At 44.7% G+C, this 27,290-nt stretch overlaps 1 protein-coding gene across 4 annotated transcripts in view; it reads right to left on the reverse strand.

Moving 5' to 3' along the window:
* bcar1 (BCAR1 scaffold protein, Cas family member) overlaps window positions 1–27,290 on the reverse strand; it is a 254,120-nt gene that overhangs the window by 110,158 nt on the left and 116,672 nt on the right. For 2 of the 4 annotated variants that reach the window (XM_078210927.1, XM_078210925.1), the window contains exon 1: window positions 1,196–1,365. The exons of the other annotated variants lie outside the window; for them this stretch is intronic. In XM_078210927.1, the coding sequence (XP_078067053.1) occupies window positions 1,196–1,225 (30 nt within the window). In that variant the 5' untranslated portion in view covers window positions 1,226–1,365. Of the gene's footprint in view, window positions 1–1,195; window positions 1,366–27,290 lie in introns of those variants that run through there. 4 annotated transcript variants of the gene reach the window in all.

The raw sequence follows: 27,290 nt of genomic DNA on the forward strand, positions 1-27,290 counted from the left end.
TGAGGGCGGGTTTGTACTTGGTTATGGCTCCCTCAGAATTGAATAGGTCAACAGTCACTGTCAAAAGTGCACATAATAGCTATCTGGACAAGATATCAGAAAGCAACTGGAATATAACAAAGTTCAGCCAGATGCCAACATGTTGGTGAGTGGGGGGTGGGGGGCGGTTGGAGAGGAGTTTTTTTTAATGCATTGCAATACAATGCAGGACATACAGAATCCTGGTGAAAACATTTGACAATGTTACATTTGTGTTCCTAATGGAAGGAAGCTCCCTTATTAAATGTACATTTCTGATAACTTCAGTTATAAGGAAAAGGCTTATGTAGCACGCACACACACAGAGGCTTGAATTACTCCGATTCTATTCAGCTCACCTTGACTGTATACTGACACCCACCTTTTGTGAATCATCAGCTGGGAGGAGGATCTGTGATTTTTACAGCCTCCAGGAACAAAAACTCACCCCACCGTCACACCGACGCGCACCGCCCTGCTCCCACAACCTTGCCCTGCGGTTGTGTGACTACCTTCATACACACTCACACATCTGCCGAGCTGTGGAAGCCTCCCCTTTCCCACTGCACCAAACCTCCCCGCAGAGAAACTTACAAAAACTGTAATCCCCAAGCTAGCTTCATCCAGGCACGAAATACCAAACGGGACAAGAAATGTATCAACTGTGTGTGTAGGGGGGGGGGGAGGGGGCACAGTGCTCTAAAATAACTGATACCATTCTCTGTTACATTTACTCATCAGAACAAATGTAAAACAGAGGAAAATGCAATGCCTCTGATTTCAAGTACCGAGTAACCCCACCTTTTCAACATGTACCTTACCGCTGAAGGCTGCTACCCGCTCTGGTTGAATGTGGCTGGGATCGGGACCCTCTTTGAGCAGAGAGAGAGATCGGGGTTGACCTTCTCTGGGACAAGAGCAAGACAAACTCTTTGTAAAATCAGGCCCCGGGTTTTTTAAAACAGAAAGCTCTCCCCCCACCACCCCAGAGGGTAGAAGCAGACCTTTGGCTTCTGATATATGATTTACAACAACACAAGCAGCAATCTGGATAGATTGAGCCGCCAGTGAGGATCCTTCTTCAGCCGGCAACACAAGAGAGAAAAAAAGGATTCCAATGCTTTCAGACACGGTATCAGCATTCACTAAAGGAGTCTCACACAGTGCTCGCACTCACCAAGTAGTTCATCATCGCTTCTTCTTTCATTCCGTGATGTGAAAAGCACTCCAGACACCCCAGTCCCTGAAAACCAAGCTCCTTCACCACTCTCCTGCAGTGTGTTTAAAAGTTTAATACATCATCCAGTAGTGTGACCTCACTTGTGTGGTATGAAGCCCTGGGAGCTGCCTTTGCGAGCCGCACTAACTGGGAGGGAATGCTCGGGAGGTAATCTTATACTTTCCATGGATTCAGACAGACTCCCGAGGCCCCTGGCTGCAATCCGATTGGTCACAGTCAGCCTTTTCATTTAAATGAGCTTCCACTTAAAAAGACTATTGATTGTAAGAGAACTCTGCCGCTGAATGGCGCTGTGTAGAACAAGCAGCACAAAGAGGAGTGCTCTCCATAAGGAGACAGTGTCCTGTCTCTCTACACCACTACCCCCCATATAATAATCTGACAAATAGGGGATTTCACAGTAACTTCATTGCAGTGTTAATGTAAGCCAACTTGTGACTAATAAATAAACTTTAGGATTTAAGGAGGTTCTATGGTATGGAATTGAAAAGGTATTGGACTTTAACCTGGTGTTGTTAAACTTCTTATTATGGAATTGAAAAAGCATCTCACCTTTATTTTACACACTTTACAGCTCAACACATTGAATCTATTGCCCAAATAATCATACGTGGGCTGTGGCAGTGCCAGAAAGCTGTTCCACCCGAAGGGCACAATAAGAAGTCTCACAACACAAGGTTAAAGTCCAACAGGTTTATTTGGTATCACGAGCTTTCAGAGCACCGCTCCTTCATCAGGTGAGTGATCCTAAGGGCACCCTAAGGGCACCACAACATTTATTAGAAAGTGTAAATAATGGGCTTAGACTTAGTTGTGATGGGCTGAATGGCCCCCATCCTCCTAGAATCATAGAATCAGACAGTGCAGAAGGGGGCCATTCAGCCCATCGACTCTGCACCAAACACAATCCCTGCCAGACCCTATTCCTGTGACCCCTCATATTTATCTTGTGAATCACCCTGACACTAGGGTGGCCAATTTAGCATGGCCAACCAACCTAGTAAGAAGTTTAACAACACCAGGTTAAAGTCCAACAGGTTTATTTGGTAGCAAAGGCACACAAGCTTTCGGAGCTGCAAACCCCTTCTTCAGGTGAGTGGGAATTCTGTTCACAAACAGAGCATATAAAGACACAGACTCAATTTACATGAATAATGGTTGGAATGCGAATACTTACAACTAATCATGTCTTTAAGAAACAAAACAATGTGAGTGGAGAGAGCATCAAGACAGGCTAAAAAGATGTGTATTGTCTCCAGACAAGACAGCCAGTGAAACTCTGCAGGTCCACGCAACTGTGGGGGTTACAAATAGTGGGACATGAACCCAATATCCCGGTTGAGGCCGTCCTCGTGTGTGCGGAACTTGGCTATCAGTTTCTGCTCAGCGACTCTGCGCCGTCGTGTGTCGCGAAGGCCGCCTTGGAGAACGCTTACCCAAATATCAGAGGCCGAATGCCCGTGACCGCTGAAGTGCTCCCCAACAGGAAGCTTCGGGTAAGCGTTCTCCAAGGCGGCCTTCGCGACACACGACAGCGCAGAGTCGCTGAGCAGAAACTGATAGCCAAGTTCCGCACACACGAGGAAGGCCTCAACCGGGATATTGGGTTCATGTCACACTATTTGTAACTCCCACAGAGTTTCACTGGCTGTCTTGTCTGGAGACAATACACATCTTTTTAGCCTGTCTTGATGCTCTCTCCACTCACATTGTTTTGTTTCTTAAAGACTTGATTAGTTGTAAGTATTCGCATTCCAACCATTATTCATGTAAATTGAGTCTGTGTCTTTATATGCTCTGTTTGTGAACAGAATTCCCACTCACCTGAAGAAGGGGTTTGCAGCTCCGAAAGCTTGTGTGCCTTTGCTACCAAATAAACCTGTTTGACTTTAACCTGGTGTTGTTAAACTTCTTACTGTGTTTACCCCAGTCCAACGCCGGCATCTCCACATCACAACCAACCTAACCCACACATCTTTGGACTGTGGGAGAAAACTGGAGCACCCGGAGGAAACCTACGCAGACACGGGGAGAATGTGCAAACTCCACACAGACAGTGACCCAAGGCTGTAATTGAACCCAGGCCCCTGGTGCTGTGAGGCAACAGTGCTAACCACTGTGCCACCATGCCGCCCTGTTTTGTATGATTCTGATACTTGGGCGAGGTACCGGAGAACGACCAGTGCTTGGTGGCAGCACACCACGGTGTGTAGCTTTACCCACTGGGAAGTAAAGAGAGTTTTCGCTTCCTTGTCTGTTTTGGCCTATCTCAGAAGCTTCATATATCACTGCAGTGACCCCTGTCTGAGTGCCTGAGTGGCTTACATCTTTCCTTTTGCCAATTTTCTTCTCTCTGGTGCTGTAATGTCCTTCCACATACACTGCTCATCCTCACCCAAGAATCATACAGAACTGAAGGAGGCCATTCAGCCCATCATAAAAATGGCTGCTTTCGGCATATGTGAAAGTCTAACACATCAACAAGCTATCTGGCTTGGCAGAGTGTGTGTGGGGGGGTGCATCGAGGAGTGGTTTCACAGCCTAATCTCTTTTCCTCATCTGTCAACCACACATAGGCACTTCCAGCAAGTGTCAGGCAGTGATCAGAATAATTTAGTTTATTTTGTCTTTCACAGTCAAAGGAACATTGAAGACCCCAAATCATCATGAATCCCCACAGACTCAGCAGGTCCAGGCATTGAAACTCGGTCTTCATTTCTATAAGGTTCGAAACTTTAGTCGAGCCTTGGTGAACTTTACTTAGCAAGAGTTTACTCCACAACTCCATCTCTGATCCCACTCCTTCACTCTGTGCCATCAAATTAACATTGTAATATCAGATGTCCTCCATAATCCATCCCTTGCATCTTTTCCTCCTTGTGTCTCATATCCACTCCCCTCCCCCCACCGCCCCAATACTACACCACAGTCCAAAAGACGTGCTGGTTAAGTGCATTGGCCAGAGAGCCATCAGATATAGGAGCAGAATTAGGCCATTTGGTCCATCAGGTCTACTCCACCATTCAATCATGGCTGATATGATTCTCATCCCCATTCTCCTGCCTTCTCCCTGTAACCCTTAATCCCCTTATTGATCAAGAACCTATCCAACTCTGTCTTAAAGACACTCAATGACCTGGCCTCCACAGCCCTCCGTGGCAATGAGTTCCACAGATTCACCACCCTCAGACTGAAGAAATTCCTCCTCATCTCAGTTTTAAAGAAGCGTGCCTTCACTTTGAGGTTGTGCCCTCGAGCTCGAATCTCTCCCACTCATGGAAACATCCTCTCCATGTCAACTCTATCTAGGCCTCTCGGGATTCTGTAAGTTTCAATTAGATACCCCCTTATCCTTCTAAACTCATCAAGTACAGATAAAAGCAAATTACTGCGGATGCTGGAATCTGAAACCAAAAGAGGAAATGCTGGAAAATCTCAGCAGGTCTGGCAGCATCTGTAAGGAGAGAAAAGAGGACGTTTGTCAAAGCTCAGTTAAGATTTTCCAGCATTTTCTCTTTGTTTCCATCAAGTCCAGACCCAGACTCCTCAACTGCTCCTCATATGATAAACCCTTCATTCATGGGATCATTCTTGTGAACCTCCTCTGGTTCCCCGCCAAGGCCAGCACATCCTTCTTAAGGTATGGGGCCCAAAACTGCTCACAATATTCCAAATGGGGTCTGACCAGAGCCTTATACAACCTCAGCAGTACATCCCTGCTCTTGTAGCCATGCTAAATTCTCCCTCAGTGTACCCGAACAGGCGTCGGAACTAGGGGATTTTCACGGTAACTTCATTGCAGTGTTAATGTAAGTCTGCTTGTGACACTAATAAATAAACTTTAAACCCACTTTCCTTCATCTGCTTTCTAGTCTTCTCATTCTGTCTGCCTCAGGGAAGAGTTTCCACTTTGGGCACAGTTGGTGATCCGGATGAAAATTGCACCCAAAATTCTACCGTGTCGAGAAGTGTTTTTTCTCCCCCCTCAAGTTTCCACTCAAATTCACTTGCATATTGACGAATGCAAAATGAAGTAACACAATCAGGCGACATAGGAAAAAGCAACTTAAGCAAAATATTTGGTTTAAAAAGATATTCCACAATGGATATTTAAGAGTGCTAATTTGGCACGGATAGATTAATACCATTAAAAATTGATTTATCACAAAAAAGTAAGCATTTTTAATCATAAGTGTCAATTATCCACCATGTACCAAATCAAATCAAAAAATAGACAAGTAACAAACTGAAGAATTTGGTGGATATATTGGGGTACAATAGTGAGTTTTCTTGTAAATCGAAAGAAAAGCATTCAAAATTTTAAGAATATGTCAAAAGAGCCAGTTTAATATCCAGAGCCTTATCAAAGGCCCATAAAGATGTGCAATTGGCAGAAGCTCCCAATGATGACTAATTCTTCCTTAGGGGAGAGGCGCTTTTTAAAAAATTCATTTGTGGGACATGGTTATCACTGTCTGGCCAGTATTTATTGCCCCTCCCTAGTTGCCTGAAGGCAGTTGGGAGTCAACCACATTGCTGTGGCTCTGGAGTCACATGTAGTCCAAACCAGGTAAGGGCGTCAGATTTCCTACCCTAAAGGACATTAGCGAACCATGTGGATTTTTCTGACAATTGGCAATGGTTTCATGGTCATCAGTACATACTTAATTCCAGATATTATTTATTGAATACAAACTCCACCATCTGCCATAGTGGGATTTGAAGGTTCCTAGAACATTAGCGATAATACCACTGGCCCATCGCCTCCCCACAGTTTAGTGCATGGTGCCAGCTTCTTGTACCATACATTTTAAACCAGCTCAAAAGGTGGTGGAAACCTGAATTGTGTTGAACATAATTTGCATTTAAAATTCCATGAGCATTTGTGCCAGTTGTACCAATTGCCAGCATGATGCGCCGCAGGAAAACAGTGCCAGAGAGGGGAATCGCTACTCCCACCATCTCCAGCTCCATCTTTGAAGCTGGAAATGTTTCCCATCCAGTACTATTCCATAACTCGTACTGCTCCAGATCAAGACGAAGAGCAAATAGGCATATTTACGAGCCAATTTGGGCAGAAAAGAAATATGGGATTGGAGCTCGCTGTTGGTAAAATCCCATATTTAGAATCAAAACTTTTCCAAGCATGGAAATTTGAGATATGGAAAAATTTAAAGCGTAATTGGGACTGACCATACATTTAATTTTGCTACTGATTTAGAACTAATCTGAGCCCTCCTTGCAAACACAGTCTCTAATCTCTTATAAATGGTAAAAGCTGTCCCTGACCACAGCAGCAGCACGGCCAATCAAAAAAGCATCACGACAGCTCACATGGCCCCGTTCTGTCACAATTTTGTGTGATGCCGGGAAAGCAAACTGACAGTCTTCTGAATACCTAGAGCAGTGTGTCAGAATGCTGATAAGACCATCTTGTCAAGCTTCAAACCCCCTTGGGTTTCCACAGCTCATCCTCTGTTTTTTTTTCCTCTCTCGATACTCCATATAGCTCCAGCCAATATTTAAAATAATGCCTAGGACTGGGAATTAATGTTGACTGCTGGTGACACACTGTGACCTGCCTGAAAAACTGTAATGTTTAAGGTGAAATCCACACTAAATACACACCATTTGCAAATACATGTATTGGCATCTCCATTACTGTAGAAGCAATTCACTTTTCCGTCATAAAATTTTACTTTTTTTTTGCTGGTTGCTGTTTGTCATTGGGAATTTAAGTTATGATTTTTTTTTGATAGGCAAATGCTCTGTCTGTCTCTCAGATAGGAATCAAACAGCAAGCAGGAGCAGGAAGGCTTCTTCCTGACATCCACTTAGTTTAAAAAACAAGGTATCAATTTAGGCCAACATCTGGATCATCATCGTCAGCTGCCCAAATCATGCAAAAGGTCCCTTGGCATCATTTTGAAGAAAAGCAGGGGAGATCTCCCTCATGCCATGTCCAATATTTATCCCTCAAGCAATATAACAAACTTTGGGCAGAATTTTACCATCCTGCCCACCACAGGAAGTCTAACAGGCGGGACAAAGACCATGCAAAGATCGGGTGGGATTTTCCAGCCTTGGGATGAGCGTGGCTGGAAAATCCCGCCCATTCTCTGGTCCTTATTACAATGTGGCATGTTGGATCTTGCTGCGCACAAACTGGATGTCATGTTTCCAAGAATACAACAGCAACAACATCTTAAAAGTACTTAATTGGTAGTAAAGTGTTTTGGGCCATCCTATGCTTAAAGAGATGCTATATAAAGCAAGTCTTTCTATCATTTTGTTTTTAAAATGTATATTTGATTTGATTTATTGTCACATGTATTGGGAGACAGTGAAAAGTATTGTTTCCTCCGAGTTATACAGATAAAGCATACTATTCGTAGAGTACATAGGAGAGAAGGAACGTGCAGAATGTAGTGTTACCGTCATAGCTAGGGAAAGATCAGCTTAAATATGGTAAGTCCATTCAAAAGTCTGATGGCAGCAGGGAAGAAGCTGTTTTTGAATCGGTTGGTACATGATCTCAGACTTTTGTATCTTTTTCCCGACGGGAGAAGGTGGAAGTGATTATGTCCGGGGTGCGTGGGGTCCTTGGTTATGCTGGCTACTTTTCCAAGGCAGCTGAAGGTGTATACAGAGTCAATGGATAAAACAAAGAACAAAGAAAATTACAGCACAGGAACAGGCCGTCCGGCCCGCCAAGCCTGCACTGACCATGCTGCCCGACTTAACTAAAACCCCCAACCTTTCCGGGGACCATATCCCTCTATTCCCATCCTATTCATGTACTTGTCAAGACACCCCTTAAAAGTCACTACCGTATCCGCTTCCACTACCCCGCCTCCCCAGCAACGAGTTCCAGGCACCCACTACTCTCTGTGTAAAAAATCTGCCTCGTACATCTCCTTTAAACCTTGCCCCTCGCACCTTAAACCTATGCCCCCTAGTAATTGACTCTTCCACCCTGGGAAAAAGCTTCTGACTATCCACTCTGTCCATGCCTCTCATAATCTTGTAGACTTCTATCAGATCTCCCCTCAACCTCCGTCGCTCCAGTGAGAACAAACCAAGTTTCTCCAACCTCTCCTCATAGCTAATGCCCTCCATACCAGGCAACATCCTGGTAAATCTTTTCTGATGGTTAGTATATATGGGTAGTAGGACCTATATGGTTAGAAATGGCCTAGCAAGCCACATAGTTGTAACAAACCAGTAAAATGTCTAAAAAAAATGAAACCAAATGGACCACCCGGCATCAACCTAGGCACCAGAAACAACAACAGCAAACCCAGCCCTGTTGTCCCTGCAAAATTCTCCTTATGAGCATCTTGGGGTTTGTGACAAAATTGGGAGAGCTGTCCCACAGACTTGTCAAGCAACAGCCTGACATAGCCATACTGACAGAATCATACCATACAATGCTCCGGACACCACCACCATCATGCCTGGCTATGTGCTGTGCCATCGACACGACAGATCTAACAGAGGTGGCAGCAGAGGGGAAGTCCACAACATTGACTTCAGAGCACATGAAGTCTCATGGCACCAGGTCAAGCATGGGCAAGGAAACCTCCTACTGATTACGATGTACTGCCCTCCCCCGATCCCCAATATTCCTCCAATTTAACACCACTTGGAGGAGGCATTGAGGGTGGCAAGGGGACAAAATGTAATCTGGGTGAAAAACCTCAATGTCCATCACTAAGAGTTGCTCGGTAGTACCACCACTGACCGAGCTGGCCGGGTCTTAAAGACAGTAAGGAGTCTAACAACACCAGGTTAAAGTCCAACAGGTTTATTTGGTAGCAAACGCCACTAGTTTTTGGAGCGCTGCTCCTTCGTCAGGTGAGTGGGAGATCTCCCACTCACCTGACGAAGGAACAGCCCTCCGAAAACTAGTGGCGTTTGCTACCAAATAAACCTGTTGGACTTTAACCTGGTGTTGTTAGACTCCTTACTGTGTTTACGCCAGTCCAACGCCGGCATCTCCACATCGGGTCTTAAAGGACAGAGTTGCTAGACTGGGACTGAGGCAGATGGTGCGGGAACCAACAAGATGGAAAAACATACTTGACCTCATTGTCACCAACCTGCCTACTGTAGATGCATCTGTCCATGACAGTATTGGTAGGAGTGACCGAGCAAAGTCCTTATGGAGAGGAACTCCCATCTTCACACTGAGGAAACCCTCCATAATGTTTTGTGGCATTACCACCGTGCTAAATAGATTTCAAAAGTCCCGGCATCCATGAGGTACTGTGGGCCATCAGCAGAAGAAGAATTGTACTCAACCACAATCTATAACCTCATGGCCCGGCATATCCCCCACTCTGCCATTACCATCAAACCAGGGGATCACTCCTGGTTCAATGGAGAGTGCAGGAGGGCATGTCAGGAGGAACAATAGGCATACCTAAAAATGAGCTGTCAACCTTGTGAAGCTACAACACAGGACAACTTGCATGTCTAAAAGCATAAACAGCAAGGGAGTTGCTGAGTGATTCTACAATCAACAGACCAGATCTAAGCTCTGCAGTCCTGCCACACCCAGTTGTGAATGATGCATAACTCATTCCAGGAGGAGGCTCCAAAAACATTCCCCATCCTCAGTGCTGGAGGAGCCCAGCACATCAGTGCAAAAGATAAGGCTGAAATATTCACAACAATCTTCAGCCAGAAGTGCCGAATGGATAATCCATCTCAGCCTCCTCTGGAGGCCTCTAACATCACAGACGCCAGTCTTCAGTCAATTTGATTCAGTCCACGGGATACCAATAAATGGTTGAAGGCACTGGATAATGCAAAGACTATGGGTCCTGATAATATTCCAGCAATACTACTGAAGTCTTGTGCTCCAAAACTTGCCTCACCCCTCAACAAGCTGTTCCAGTACAGCTATAACACTGGCATCTATCCGGCAATGTGGAAAATTGCTGCATTTGAATGGTGGCACAGTGGCTAGCACTGCTGCCTCACAGCGCCAGGGATCCGGGTTCGATTCCTGAATCAGAGGAAAAATTCACCACCTAGCACAAAAGAAGATAGTTGGTTGGAGGTCAATCATCTTAGTTCCAGGACATCACTGCAAGCATTCCTCAGGGTAGCGTCCAAGGCCCAACCATCCTTAGCTGCTTCATCAATGACCTTCCTTCCATCATAAGGTCAGAAGTGGAGGTGTTCGCTAATGACTGCACAATGTTCAGTAGCATTCGTGACTCTTCAGATACTGAAGGAATTCATGTTTGCTTTTGTTTATTTATTAGTGTCACAAGTAGGCTTACATTAACACTGCAATGAAGTTCCTGTGAAAATCCCCTAGTCGCCACACTCCAGTGCCTGTTCAGGTACACTGAGGGAGAATTCAGCATGGCCAATGCACCTAACCAGCATGTCCTTTGGACTGTGGGAGGAAACCGGAACACCCAGAGGAAACCCACACAGACACGGGGAGAACGTGCAGACTCTGCACAGACAGTGACCCAAGTCAGGAATCGAACCAGGGTCCCTGGCGCTGTGAGGCAGCAGTGCTAACCAATATGCCACCATTCAAATGCAGCAAGACCTGGACAATATCTAGGCTTGGGCTGACAAGTGGCAAGTAACAAGTGCCAAGCAATGACCATCTCCAACAAGAGAGGATCTAACTAACGTCATCGCTTGCCATTCAATGGCATTACCACTGCTGAATCCCCTACTATCAACATCCTGGAGGTTACCATTAACCAGAAACTGAAACAGACAAGCCACATAAATACTGAGGCTATAAGAGCAGGTCAGAGGCTGGGAATCTTGTGGCGAGTACCCACCCCCAACACCCCAAAGCCTGTCCCCTATCAACAGGGCACAAGCCAGGAGTGTGATGGAATAATCCCCGCTTGCCTGGATGGGTGCAGCTCCAACACCACTTAAGAAGCTTGACGCCATCCAGGACAAAGCAGCCTGCCTGATTGACATTCCTTCCACAAATATTCACTCCCTCCACCACCACATAATTATTTTATATGGTGGATTTTTAAAAAAAACATCAACAAAATCACAACAATGTATTTCACACAGGGGAAAATTATTGGTTCAGCCTTTGGCTCATCCAACTATATGCTCTCTCTTAAAATAAATTTATAAAATCACTTTTCAAATTTAATAACCTCAGACCACTCTATTTCCCCTCTGTAAAGCCTTCACATTTATCTGACCACACACACTCAATGTTTGTTCCACCCTTCTGCTAAACAAATACCATCCAATTGCTCATTTAGACGTAATTCCTTGCCTTGATTGGATGCCCAGTGGTTGTAGAATTCTGCATGCGGCAGAAAATCATACCCGTTTCCAATTTACTGAACGTCGCCATAATTTTCAAAACTATCAGGAAAATCCCAGTTCACGCAATGATTCTTCAGCCATTATTTAACCCTGTACAGTTACACAATGTACACTTCTAAACACAAGGGGCCAAAACTGAAAGCCAGGTGGTGTTCAATTTCAAAAACTGAGTGGAAATTCTACACCCTCCCCTTTGTAAAGTGGAAACCGGAGAGAGTGGGAGGCAAAGGCAATACTGAACAGCTTCATAGCTTGAAATAGTAACTCCACGATGAGGAGACTCTAGATTTTGTGCGGTGTTATCAGTGGTCTCCCTGGAATTTCAGCCAGAGGGCCACCTCTCTGATGTTTTCACCAAAGTTATTGCAGGAGGCCAGTGGCGACCTTGTGGAATTAGTGGCCCTCTGGCCCATCACACTCAGGTTGCCTTTAGAGAGCCTGAATGATGCATTGCCAGTGTACAGCAGCTGCCGCATGATTCATCTCTTCCCATGTAGCACCATTGAAAGGTTCTGTTTGCAAGCCATTAATTCCAGATGGCCATGTCCTTTTAAATGCACTTCGAAGCCTCCTGCAGTAACCATGGGCACTTAACAGCGCTCGGTGATTGCTGCGACAGAATTTACCGAGATCTGGTTAGCAAGTAGTCATCCAAATTACTCCATTGTAGCCACCAGTTCCATATTTCACTTTTGTAAAAGTCCATGGAATGCACTTTTCATTTACTTAATCTTCCAACCAAATATTCAACTCAGAATGAACTTGAAGAACTGGCATTGCACTTAGCCAACACTGTAAGGCCTCCATTAATTCAGTTACGGAGAATTGTCAATGTTTTCCCCAGGGAGTCTCAACAGGAGATGTCCTTCACAGTGGGTTTTCCTGGGAAAATGCATTCTTTTAAACAGACTCTTTCTCCTCGGTTTACAGTCAGATTTCCTCTTAACATTAACAAGGAAACGAAGAGAAACGGCCACTTAGCTTATTGTTATAGTGATTACATTTCAAACCAGTGGTTTTAGCATATTGCATGGAGTATATAGAATCTAAAAATAGAAGTACTTTTTTAAATGAAACTCAAATCCTACAGTTTTATTTAGCCAGATGTAAATGGATGCAGATTAAATTGCTACCTTACAAGAATTTATTTTTCCCCATCGCATTAAAGCTTTATAAACATTTCATCAACATAAAAGCAATTTTCATTTAAAGAAATGATTTTCCCTCCATACTGTTGCACACCCTTCTCAAAGAAACACAGTATGAAATTCTTCAGCCACTGTTCTGATGTACAGCAACTTCCTGCATGCCTTCAAGGAGCTGGATCAGTTCTTGGTTGGAGCAGAGATCATATTAGATAGAAGGTCTTTATATAGGACACTTGGTCTAGACTGGACCAGATGAATTCTGATGGGGTTTGGACAGGAATCTTACAGAGTATTTTTTTTCTTTATTGCCCTTGGGTTTGATTTGATTTAGAACATAGAACATAGAAAAACTACAGCACAAACAGGCCCTTCAGCCCACAAGTTGCGCCGGTCATGTCCCTACCTACCTAGGCTTATACATAGACTTACCTATAACCCTCAATCCTATTAAGTCCCATGTACTCATCCAGGAGCCTCTGAAAAGACCCCTATCGAGTTTGCCTCCACCACCATTGACGGCAGCCGATTCCACTCACCCACCACCCTCCAAAACTTACCCCTGACATCTCCTCTGTACCTACTCCCCAGCACCTTAAACCTGTGTCCTCTCGTAGCAGCCATTTCAGCCCTGGGAAAAAGCCTCCGAGAATCCACCCGATCTATACCTCTCAACATCTTGTACACCTCTATCAGGTCACCTCTCATCCTTCATCTCTCCAAGGAGAAAAGACCGAGCTCCCTCAACCTATCCTCATAAGACATGCCACCCAATCCAGGCAACATCCTTGTAAATCTTCTCTGCACCCTTTCAATAATTTCTACATCCTTCCCGTAATGAGGCGACCAGAACTGAGCACAGTACTCCAAGTGGGGTCTGACGAGGGTCTTATAAAGCTGCATCATGATTTGATTTATTATTGTCACACATATTGTGATACAGTGAAAAGTATTGTTTCTTGTGCGCCAAACAGACAAAACATACCATTCATAGAGTACATAGAAGAGTAGGAAAGGAGAGGGTGCAGAATGTAGTGTTACAGTCATAGCTAGGGTGTAAAGAAAGATCAACTTAATGCAAAGTAGGTCCATTCAAAAGTCTGATAGCAGCAGGGAAGAAGCTGTTCTTGAGTTGGTTGGTAGGTGACCTCAGACTTTTGCATCTTGTTCTCAACAGAAGAAGGTGGAAAAGAGTATGTGCATGGTCCTTGATTATGCTGGCTGCTTTTCTGAGGCAGCAGGAAGTGTAGACAGAGTCAATGGATGGGAGGCTGGTTTGCGTGATGGACTGGGCTACGTTCACAATCTTTTTTTAGTTTCTTGCAGTCTTGGTCAGAGCAGGAGCCATACCAAGCTGTGATACATCCAGAAAGGATGCTTTCTCTGGTGCATCTGTTTTACTCTGTATTCTTGGTCTTTCCCAGGAGGCTACAATGGAGGTGGCTGGTCATCGGTACAAAGAGAAAGGGGAAAGAAATGCATGGCGCTTCAGCCATCACAAAATGTGGGGTAGGCTTGATGGGGCACCTGGTCTTTCCTTGTCCATTCATATTCTTACAAAAAAAAGAAATTTTCCCTTCATTTTTAATTCCATCACACATCTGCAGGCAAACTATGTTGGGTCATCTCCGAGTTGAACTCACCCCTTTAGTCCAACAGTTGGGGAGAAGCTATCTTCAGCTGATGGACTTTTATCATTCAGATGAGAGAGACAGGAGGGAGGCGAGTCTACAGCTCACCATTTTATGCCTAATGTGTCAGTGGAACAGCAGGTTTACTGTAAAAAGGCTTCCCTCCCTTTAAAGAGTTCTGTTCTCATGTTTTCCTTTTTGCCAGCTGGTTTATCTAAGCAATTAAGTTAATGAATAACAATGTTAGCATATAACCTTTCCCCATCTAGGGTTGCCAACTTTGACTGGACAGGGCAGCACAGTGGCACAGTGGTTAGCACTGCTGCCTCATAGCGCTAGGGTCCCGGATTCGATTCTGGTTTCAGATGGCTGTCTGTGTGAAGTTTGCACATTCTCCCCATGTCTGCGTGGGTTTCCTCTGGGTGCTCCAGTTTCCTCCCACACTCCAAAGGTGTGCAGGTTAGGTTGACTGGCCATGCTAAATTGCCCCTTTGTGTCAGGGGGATTTGCAGGGTAAATACGTGGCGTTATGTGGAAAGGGCCTGGATGGAATTCTGCAGGCTGAATGGGCCGACTGGCCTCCTTCTGCATTGTATTCTATGATTCTATATTCCTGGAGGTTTGTTCACATGACCTCTAACTGCTCTATCCAATGAAACAGATGTATCCTCAGCCCTCCCCCTCCAATCTTTTTCAAGCTAATATGTATTCCTATCACCTTTCTCACACCAGTATCCATCAAATTAACTTTTAATTCCTGCAGTCTTCAGGCTAATAGTGAAAGGTTGGCAATTATATTCTTCATTAATATGTTTTCTTTGGACCTCATGGCACTTAGTGCAAATTTACCAGAACCGTCTTGGAAGGAAGTAAAGTTAATGGGTAACAGCAAGCAGCAATAATAGGTACAGCGGGTTGTGTGTTGCTTAAAATAAAAGAGATAAATATCCTCAGTGCTTCGTTTCAATTCAGTTAGATCAGGAGTAAAAGGACTTTCTCCCAGACTTTGTACAATCGCCTCTCCTCTGTCCATTCAGAAACAAACTGATGTGAACATTTGAGGAATGTGTTTACTTTCCCAAAGAAATGCGTCGCATCCCAGTAATGGAGGGAATGGCATTTCCTCTCTCGGGACATGGTTCTCTGGAGTTACCTTTGCTATTTGGTAATGAGCTCCCGAGCACAACGTACAATTAAATTAAAGACATGCAGGTCCTCCCACAACCCATCCACTGCTTTCAGCGTTTAGAAGGCTGGGGAGGAAGCTTTGGAGAATTAGGCGCAATCACAAAGCAGGGGAAGAACTTTTGCAAGTCACTTGCACTCTAGGCTGGAACTCTAGAGAGTATGGACTGACCCTCACTCTGCTTTCTCCAACACAGAACAAAAAATATTTAATAAATAGTGTGCTGTTAATGAAATAAAATTTCATTCAGGTAAATGGTTATACATTACTGGCTAGGTTACCTACACAATGTAAAACTATGCATTACATACAACATGGTTTTACTTTACATGCTGCGAGGTATGAGAACAAAAGTCTTAAAGGTGCATATACCAGAACCACATAGAGGTGATTGCCCACTTGTAACTATACCAACAAAGCCTTATATTCAGAATATCACGGTTCAAATGCTAGTCTGGACTGTTCTAGGGTAAGTCACTGCTTCGGTCAACTTCAGCTAGCTAGGAATAACAGCAGGCAACACTGGGGGCACCACCCCACCCCCTCCCTGCCCCCACTCCAACTTCCCCAACAACAGATGGGAGGGGGTCAAGTTCTCCTTTAAAAAATCAATAAAGGGGAACCAGATCACAAACAGTTTTAGCAGAGGTGCATTTGCAGGGAGGGGTATGCACAGGTTTACAACCTGTTCACCAGAGGCTATTGTAATGAGCCTGCATGCCTCAGAGTTTCGTTTCTGCGGGCAGAGTTTCCCAGGACTGGGGGAGATCTGGCACTGAAGGGAGGAAAGAAGTGCCAGATCCAGCAGATAATTACTTTCCAGCTCTGCTTTTGGGCCAGGAGGCACATGTGTGATTTGCCCACCCACCCCCGATCCACCCCCCATCCACCCCCATCCCCCACACGTTAATCTACTTGAAAGCTACAATTGAAACCTCACAATTAGATCCCAACCAAATGTATCCTGCACTCACAACCGATTAGTGATCCATGATGTTCTGTCTGCCCCTAATGTTATCTGCTGGCAGTTGTTGATGACCTGTGATCGCTCCCCCTTCCCCTTCCCTGGCTGTAGCCAAGTGACACAAGCCCTCTCACCATACAGCCAGATACTTCTTAGTTTAGCTGGCTGCCACCTGGATAATGGAATCAAGATATCTCTGAGCTCTCCAGCTGCTACATCTAACCCCATCGCCTGCTCTGCTTCCCTGTAAATATCAAGGCCATTGGAATATTCCATGTAAGGGGAAGTAAAGAAAAGATGCCTATGGCAAAATACTAGGTCCCCTAATATCTCGGAAAGTTCCTCCAGTCAGCCAAACAGGCGATCCAAGTGTGATTGTCCATTAATTTCAGGCAAAGTGATACCACAGTTAGCCTCAGGAAATCAGCTTGTGATTTGCATCCAGCTCCCTCACTGGCAGTGTGTATATGCACGGGATCAGGATTGTGATGCCTCCTGCAACAGATTAGCCTACCAGCAGTCACACATGAATAATGGGCGAGGTACCGTAGGGGTACGCAAACCTATAGAATCCTAGCATAGCAAAAAGTCAACAGCTTCAGGAGACATAAAACATTACACCAACAGGAAACATTACACCCTCAGCATGAGTGCAGAGTGAGCGAATCACATGGAACCAAAAGGATTTGAGAAAAAGATACCCGTGCTATGAAATCTCATTCCGTATCTTGACCTTGTACTTGTTTGGGAATCCAATTGGACAGATTGACAGAGTCTGGACCTCTGATTGCCAGCCGTCTACGAGATGGGAGGTATGTGATCCTGACAGGTTAACCTGGAGAACGTGATTATTTGTGTCAGAAAAGGGGTTAAATCCTGAGCAATTTGTGGCCGGTATGCATCAATGGACAAAGAACTTGCCCATTGCCCAATTTCCCGACTCCCTCACCCGCACATAGAAAACACACTCATTTAACAGTGGCTTCAGGTGATTGCTTATCTTTTACGCAGTAATGAGTTGATGTACGGTAAAGCATGCTAATATTACCCTATGTTTTCTTGCACAATACCTGTTAAAGAGTAGTGTTAATTTCTAAATTTAGCCTGCAGGGAAAAAAAAACAGTACCATGAATGTCGAAGTTCACATTCACTGCATGATTACCATGTAAACCATATATAAATCCAAGGACAGTCAAGTACAAGCCTGGAAAAAAAATGTCACCCTATCATAAGGCATTCTGCTACCATCTATCTCATTATCTCTAAATTCAGCACAATTGAAATCCAGCCCCATGTGGCTCTTCCAAGGGAAAAAGGGAAGCCGTGGGAGGTATTCCATTTAAATGGAGCTTTTTGCTTCTGGGCTTTTTATTCTCATCTAAATGTCAGTGTCTTTGTTATTATGTGCAAGGACATTAAGCATCAATGAGAGAGGATACCAGACCCGGCAGAATGCATTCTTACCACGGAACAATGGCACAGCCCTGCCACGTTCGACTACAAATGCATTCAGGATAATTGCATCAAGTTGAAAAGCAAACTGAGTAAATCTGCTCGGGAACTGGGGGTGCAACTGGGGAAAGCCAAATCTCAAGATTATTAGTTCTTTTGCGTAACATTCTGGCCGTCAAATACAGCCGCACGGCCTTTGAGGAAGCTGATTACTGGTGATGATCTGGAACCAGGAGCAACTGCTAATTCATAACATCCTGCCTGATGTCCGCAAAGGTCTGATTAAACACGTGCACAGACAGGTGCTGACAAAACCTAGTGAACGTGTGCAAGCCCAGTAAATATTTAACCTTCAGATGAAAAGGTGCTCACCTCACTGCTTTACTTTCTATATCACTGGTGGAATTTTGTCAGTTACTGGTCCTGCTACGTCCTGATCCTATTCTATTTTTTGGGAATATAGTATGGTTAAGTGGAATTTGAAAAACATGACAACCACCACCCCGGCCTTCAACCATCATTTCTGTTCTGTTTGGAGTTGGCCGAACGCTTCCCATCATTCTCAGAAGTGATCCAGATTTTTAAAAAAGCAAGGAAAAAAAACCACAGAAATTTGTTAAAATGCCCACGCATTTAGTCAGCCATTGCACAAATCAATGCAACAGCATCATCTTACTGACCTCAGAGGCTGCGATTTAAACAGTCTCGGAGCATACGTGGAGAGAAGTAGAATTAACGGCCAGGATTTTACCGCCCCGCGCACCACGGAATTGGAGCAGACCAGGGGCGGACAACGGAAATGTCTCTTGACCTCGGGTGGGATTTTACAGTTTCGGGACAAGCGAAGCCATAAAATCCCACCCATTATTTTGGGCCAATAATCCTACATCAGAATTAAACATTGGTGAGGATTTACAAAGGGATCAGGACCCGGAGTGAGCGGGCTTTGAAAATCATGCTTCCAGAGGATGCCTCGGGATTCCGTTGTTTCCAGGACTGTTTGCAATTCTCAAATTTCCAGCGGGAGGAGGGAGTGAATAATGCACCCACCTTAAGGGGCCCATTTAGAAGAATGAGGGGAGATCAAATTGAGGTATACAAGATGATAAAAGGTATGGATAAAGTAGACGTGGAGTGGATGCTTCCTCTTGTGGACTACTCTAGGATGAGAAGTCAAAGTCTTAGGATAAGGGGCAGCAAATTTAAAACAGAGTTGAGGAGAAACTACTTCTCCCAGAGGGTTGTGAATCTGTGGAATTCGCTACCCCAAACTCTGGTGGATGCTGGGACAGTGTGTATATTTAAGGAGGAGTTAGACCGATTTTTACTTGGTAATGGGTTGAAGGGTTATGGGGAGAAGGCAGGAAAATGGGGATGAGAAGCATATCAGCCATGATTGAATGGGCCGAGTGGTCTAATTCTGCTCCTATATCTTATGAACTTATTTGTTCCCGAGTGTGATTTCAACCTTTTTTATAGCGAACCCAAGTAGTCTTGTAGATCTCACTGCACAGCTGTCAGGTCAGCCGTGAGGCCCCAGGTAGATTTCTCTGCAGTTGTCTTTGAGACAGATCTGTGGACCAACTAGCATTGACATAAGCAGCTGGTCCTAACCTTGTCATGCAAGGCCAATATTCGTCTTATTTCATCATATATAAACGATTTGGAGGAAAATGTAACTGGTTTGATTAGTAAGTTTGCGGACGACACAAAGGTTGGTGGATTTGCGGATAGTGATGAGGACCATCAGAGGAAATAGCAGGATATAGATCAGTTGGAGACTTGGGCAGAGAGATAGTAGATGGAGTTTAATCCGAACAAATGTGAGATAATGCATTTTGGAAGGTCAAATACAGATAGGAAATAGACAGTAAATGGCAGAATCATTAAGAGTATTGATAGGCAGAAGGATCTGAGTGGGCAGGTGAAAGAAAGGGGGCATAGGTTTAAGAGACGAGAGGCAACATTTAAAGGAGATGTACGAGGCAAGTTTTTTTACACAGAGGGTGGTGGGTGCCTGGAACGTCTGCCGTATGAGGTAGTGGAAGCAGATATGATGATGACTTTTAACGGGCATCTTGACAAATACATGAATAGGATGGGAATGGAGGGATATGGTCCCCGGAAGGGTAGGGGGTTTTTGTTCAGTCGAGCAGCATGGTCGGTACAGACTTGGAGGGCCGAAGGGCCTTTTTCTGTGCTGTAATTTTCTCTTTATTCTTTATCTCCATGGCCTGCCCAGAGCTGTCTACCTTAATCGGCAAGGCAGGGGAATCCCCTAACATGGCTGCCACCAGCCAGGCAGCTGAGGGCCTCTCTAACTGGGTACCGAGCTCATCTCCTGGCCAATTCGGCCATTTATTTAAGAAATCACATCACAAGAGTGAGCGGGGAAGGTGATGGCATAGTGGTATCATCACAGGACTAATAATCCAGAGACCCAGAGGAATGCTCTGGGAATCTGGGTTTGAATCTCACCATGGCTGATGGTGAAATTTGAATTCAATAAAAATCTACTGATGACCATGAAACCATTGTCGATTTGTGGTTAAAAACCTCTCTGGTTCACTAACATCCTTTAGGGAAGGAAACATGCCATCCTCACCTTGTCTAGCTGATGTGTGACTCCAGATCCACAGCAATTTGACTGACTCTTAACTGCCCTCTGAAATGGCCTAGTGAGCATTCAAGGGCAATTAAAGTTAAAGTTTATTTATTAGTGTCACAAGTAGGCTTACATTAACACTGCAATGAAGTTACTGTAAAAATCCCTTAGTCGCCACACTCTGGTGCCTGTTCGGGTACACTGAGGGAAAATGTAGCATGGCAAATGCACCTAATCTGCACATCTTTGGACTGTGGGAGGAAACTGGAACAACCCGATGAGACCCACGCAGACATGGGGAGAACGTGCAAACTCCACACAGACAGTGACCCAAGCTGGGAATCGAACCCGGGTCCCTGGCGCTGTGAGGCAGCAGCGTTAACCACTGTGCCAGCAATGGGTTGGGCAATGTGGCCCCGCCAGCGATGCCCGCGTCCCATGAATGAATAAGAAAATGATCTGGAATTTGTCCAGGTATCAGGTTCTGCATTAAAAATCTGTCCCACTTATTCGGTTTCTCTCCGCACAGATGCTGCTAGACCTCTGGAGTATTTCCGGCATTATTTCAGATTTCTAACATCCAGCTGGTAATAGTGTAAACAACACAGGATGCTGCAGGCAGCCCAGGGCAATGCAGAATGGAATACATCCATCAAACAGATTGCTCCAAAAGGTGGCGATAGCAAGAATAATTAGTAGGCCTGCACCATTTACGGTGACTGACTCTGTTCACAAGAGCTTGGCAAAGGCTGAACATCTAATACAAAAGAAATAGACACACTCAGGGGGTCAGTCAGTATCAGTGAAGAAGAAAAAGTTTCCGATGTGACCCTTCGTCAAAATTGAAAGCGCAGAGGATAGAATCATCATAGAATCCCTACAGTACAGAAGGAGGCCATTCGGCCCATCGAGTCTGCACCGACCACATCCCACCAAGCCCCTATTCCCATAACTCCACACATTTACCCTGCTAATCCCCCTGACACTAGGTCAATTTAGCATGGCCAATCAACCTAACCCGCACATCTTTGGACTGTGGGAGGAAATTGGAGCACCCGGAGGAAACCCATGCAGACATGGGGAGAATGTGCAAACTCCACACAAACACTGATCCGAGGCCAGACTTGAACCCAGATCCCTGGCGCAGTGAGGCAGAAATGCTAACAACTGCCCCTGAGCTTTTTAGTCAAGCTGGAAGAGTGGGAAACCACACCAAGAAAAAAAAGAGTTCTGAAATTAAGTCAGAAAATGCTGGTAAATTGCAGTAAAGTTAATCTTAACCATACAAACCAGCCTCAGAAGTGTGCAAAAGTGGATAAACAGATTCGAGAAGGCTGACTCAGCCCACAAAGTGCTGATGACTCAAACGGGCCCCTAATTATAAACCTTTGACTTATTTAAACAAGTGGTTAAATAGGCTTTACACCTTACGCAATAAATATAGCCTACATTTCTTGGCTTTACGTTGGAGGGCGATTCTGAGAAAACCTGATGGTGAAATTGGTGCCACAATTCTAATGGTCAATATTCAGACAGGACGAGGAGGATAGGGGTCCCAGGGCCAAACACCCACGAGAGATTACCAGTGTTTCCATTTAAAATGGTGCCTTCTGATTGATTTTAAGCACTATTATATTCACACTGAATAGATTCTTAATCTGGAAAGCAAAAGTATAAGACAAAATGATATTTGGATTTTCAACAGGCCAACAAAACAATCATTTCTGGTCACTTCCCCAAAAGTTAGCCCCCTGTGTCCAAACTCTCCTAGCCCACCGCAGGCACAACCAACAATAAATTGGAATAATTAGCATCCATTTTTTAGGTGCTACAAATACAAATTAGAACACCAATATGACTTCCTCAGTTGACCTCAACGAAACCCATAAGGGGGGGGCCTCTTGAAGTATGAGCTCCCTGATTGAGAAAATGGTTGCCTGCGCAATCAGGGAGTTTTACCTCTACATAATGAGGAGTGTTAGGGCTACTAGCACTCCTGAAGCACTCGCAGGAGTGGAGATAAGTTTGTAAATAAAGGGAATCTGGTGAAGGGATACCGGCTTCTGAGGAGTTATCTCAACGCACACTTGTAGAGTTACTTAGTCGATACAGACTCCCCGTGCATGTGGAGTGAACATCCACCAGAAGTATGCAGAGTAGGTAGATTACAATGTCAATACAGTGTTCAACACTGATTTGATGCCAGCACTACCATTTTGGAGATCAACACTCCAGCCAAAGTCCTCCTTAACCACACACAGGTGAACATATGTTCAGCAACAGGAATGAACCCCCGCCCCCCCCACCCACCCAAACCCACCCAAGCTATTCACAGGGCTCATCATCTCTTACAGGTTAGTTGCTAGTTGACTTCTTCTGACTGTTGCTACAATTTTACAAGCATTTGATATTTTTTACAGTTGCTTCAAATTGCGAAAGATTACACAAAGTGAGGTGATAGCTATTGACTTCACAGTTTCTGGACAAACCAATTGCTCCCAGACAGAGGTGCACTGAAAGGTATTTCCCTTGTGGTGCAGCATGATTTGGAGAATGGGCAGAGGACACAGCGATCAGGGCGAGCTGCTAGAAGAGGGAGGAGGAAAGAGAGAGAGAGAAAGGCTTTCACAGCAAGAGGCCATATGCATCCAGGGTGTACAGCGAGCAATTCTCCTACCTGAACCTCAGTGAGGAACTGTGTCAGATGCCTATCCTTCATCAAGGACACCCTCACAGTAATCTACCACCTGCAGATTTAAAGTTTAAAGTTTTTAAAGTTTATTTATTAGTGTCACAAGTAGGCTTACATTAACACTGCAATGAAGTTACTGTGAAAATCCCCTAGATTTGAACAGTGGCTGAGATTACCGCTGCAGTTGGTGGGTTATGGGTATTTGAAGATGCATTCACTGACCTTGATCACTCATGGGGTCATTGATCTTCTTGTGGCACCACTTCCAGATCTCCAGGGTTTGACTGTGCACCATCTGAAAACTTTGGAGCCTTCTCTCAAGCCCACTGTGCCAGGCTTCCCCCTTTCCCAACATTTGTTCCTGCCACAATGCACCTCCCCTTTAAGAGGTGCAGGCTAGATTTCCGTGGTGCTAGCCTTGCATAATGCTGAACCCTGCAGATGTGCCCAGCTAACAAACAACACATTCAGACCTGGTTGATGCAGATTGTTCAAATGAGCGGGCAGTGAGTAGCCCGCAGTGCCTTCACACAGGTTAACCACACGTCGTATTTCGCATGCCTATTATAGAAGCCTATCCAATTTAACCTCCAATGTAAGCCAGCCTATTATTTTCTCTTTCAACTCTTTCAGTTCATACTGGCATCTTCTCCTCATTTCTCATATCAACCAGGCAGCTTCTGCCAATGCCTGCCCACAGAATGCAGTGACTTACTTCCAGAAACAGGGGGGCTCAGCACTGAGGGGGCGAGACGCCCAGTCCACAAGTATTTGCCCACCAGCACAAAGCAGATCCACTGCTCAGGCTGTGTCAAACTGGGACGGTTGGCACGTGCATCTAACAGGCATTAAATCAGCAGAGTGCTGCATAACTGCAGGGTACGTATGGCCACCAGGTGCCTGGCTTTCTTTGTGGGCTCGGCCCAATTATGCTGATGCGTCACATACAAAAACCTGTGAGTGGGGCTTGCAATCCAGCAGCTCTACCTCTCTGTGCATTTGTAACATGGCCTGCCAAAAATATTTCTTCAAGCTGAAACTAGTCCAATTCGCAAATCCAGCCCTGGAACAAACAATAGTTTCACTTTCCAGAGAGGTCATTGCACACACTCGTGGAAACAAGGTCTCAATTTCATAAACACTAATTAAGCTCCCACCTAGCGTGCAATTTCTAAAAGAATGAAATTCAGAACAAGTTATTAAAGCCAAGCTGTTTGTTTCTCATGATTGAATCATGAATCATGCGCAGCAAGAGGCCATTCTGTCCATCAAGTCTGTATCGGCTCTTTCGGAGATCAATCGCATTAATTTCAATCCCCGGCTCTTTCCCCACCTCCGTGGATTCTTCTTTTCTCCTCGAGAGCCAATAAATGAAGAGAAACTAATTCCACTGTGACCTCAGGCCACAAGGGTGATTTTGAGGTTAGGCAGGCAGTCTTGCCCATCTGTCCTAAGTGGAGGAAACCTGGGTCTCCCATTGTTTAGCTGTTTGGAATTTAAAAGAAAAATAGTTTTTCTTTTCAATTTTCCCTTCCAGGCCCTTCACTGGGAAAAATGGGAAGAACAAACAGGAGGGTAAATGTATACTCTTCACAGCTGATCACCTTTGCCCAGGAAGAGGTACTGATATTTTAGATTAAGAAATTAAGTGAGAATGAACGGGTTTTGATTGACAAATAAAACTGGGTGAAAAAATGAGCACCGTGTGGATTCAACATAGGAACATAAGAACTAGGAGCAGGAGTAGGCCATCTGGCCCCTTCAGCCTGCTCTGCCATTCAATAAGATCATGGCTGATCTTTACGTGGACTCAGCACCACTTACCACCCGCTCACCATAATCCTTAATTCCTTTACTGTTCAAAAAATTATCTATCCTTGCCTTCAATGAGATAGCCTCAATTGCTTCACTGGGCAGGGAATTCCACAGATTCACAACCCTTTGGGTGAAGAAGTTCCTCCTCAACTCAGTCCTAAATCTGCTCCCCCTTATTTTGTGGCCATGCCCCCTAGTTCTAGTTTCACCTGCCAGTGGAAACAACTTCTCTGCTTCTATCTTATCTATTCCCTTCATAATCTTATATGTTTCTATAAGATCTCCCCTCATTCCTCTGAATTCAACGAATGGATCAGCCAGAAGTCTCCTTGATAGGAACTGAGCATAAGTATTGATCCATCGCTGTGAACTCCTTATAGGGTAAGCAAAGCAATTAAACCAGCAGATAGAAAGCTGGAACATATTGCAAGCGCAGTAGAAAGCAGGCCCACAGAGTTAAAGTTTAATGAACCACCAGTTACAATCAGACTTGGGATTATTGTGTTCAATTCTGGGCACCATGCCACACAATGAAAGTACATGCACTGGAAGGATGTAGAGAGTGAAGGACTACAAGAATTCTCCCAAGTGTAAATGAAGGAAGATGAGAAAAATTCAAGCCGTGAACTCCAGAAGGTGACTAAAGGGTGACCTCACCAAGGTATTAAAATGAAACAGATATACAAAAAGTAAATATTGCAAAGTAAATATTGCAATTGAGCTAAAAAGGACTTCAGGACACAAATTGAAATAAGGCAAAGTAAACTTAAAATATGATGAAAAATGTATTTGCTAAAAGGATGATCAGATTTAGAATCATTCATCTTCCATAATAATGATGCAGGAACCATGTGATGGGTGCACTGAAGATAAACACTGACTTCTATCAGGGACTTCCTAAATGTGCTTGATGGGCAAGTGTAACACTGGATGAGGACAGGACTAGGCTCAGCACTAATAGTTCCCATCATTTCCATCAGTCACTCTCTGGCCTCACTTGTGAAGAGATGTTGGAGGGTCACTGGTACATCTGAAACGGAATGGCAGAATGGGTCATTCCTTTTACAGAGGAAGGGCCAAAGTCCACTGGAAGAAAATGCTGCACCATTTTTGCATGACTAATTATTGTAAACATCCTATACCTGTTTCTACTTCCCAGCAACCCTTATGCAAAAGAGTTCAGACAAGTCATTTGTGTCACCTGAAGGCTGGAATCCATGTGTCTGAAAATTATTGACAGCCATCTGAAGGGCAGAGAATTGAGTACAAACGAGGCTACGCTCACAGTGCTGAGGTGAGACTGGGTTCAAAGACAGGCAGTGGGAGAGGATTACATGAGCGGAATGAACTTTGACCCGTCTCCACTCATGGGCGGCATGGTAGCACAGTGGTTAGCACTGCTGCTTCACAGCTCCAGGGACCTGGGTTCGATTCCCGGCTTGGGTCACTGTCTGTGTGGAGTTTGCACATTCTCCTCATGTCTGCATGGGTTTTCTCCGGGTGCTCCGGTTTCCTCCCACAGTCCAAAGATGTGCGGGTTAGGTTGATTGGCCATGCTAAAAATTGCCCCTTAGTGCCCTGAGATGCGTAGGTTAGAGGGATTAGTGGGTAAAATATATAGGGATATGGGGGTAGGGCCTGGGTGGGATTGTGGTCGGTACAGACTCGATGGGCCGATTGGCCTCTTTCTGTACTGTAGGGTTTCTATGATTTCTATGAACTCTGACAATCTATGCAGCAAAAATCCAACCACAGTTGGGCTGATGTACAGTTTTCCCAAATTGGGAGTAGACTGATTGATTCTACCTTCAGCTTTTAACTGCTCACCTATCGGGTCTGATGGCAGTACAACCACACCCGCACTGCAACAGTTTCATTCGCATTAACTGGATATTTCCAGTACGAGGGTAGGGAACGGTACAAACATAATATTAACTTAACAGGTACCTGCTGCGTAATTAACTAGAACTGAGAATAAACTACTTATTAAATCACCAAAGCGGTGCTGGTGGGGGATTTTACTGAAGACAGGATGAGTGGTTTCATCAATTAGTGGCTGGATTTTCCTCTAGGGAGCATGTTTTGTGAGTCTTCCACAGTTTGCAAACTGCAATCCCTGTGCTCGCTGACCTTCATTGGCTCCCAATGCCTGGATTTTAAAATTCTCGTTCTGGTTTTCAAATCCCTCCAGAGACTAGGGCCCGCT

The sequence above is a fragment of the Mustelus asterias genome, chromosome 4 (genome assembly GCF_964213995.1).
Source record: "Mustelus asterias chromosome 4, sMusAst1.hap1.1, whole genome shotgun sequence".
NCBI classification, from domain to species: Eukaryota; Metazoa; Chordata; class Chondrichthyes; order Carcharhiniformes; family Triakidae; genus Mustelus; species Mustelus asterias.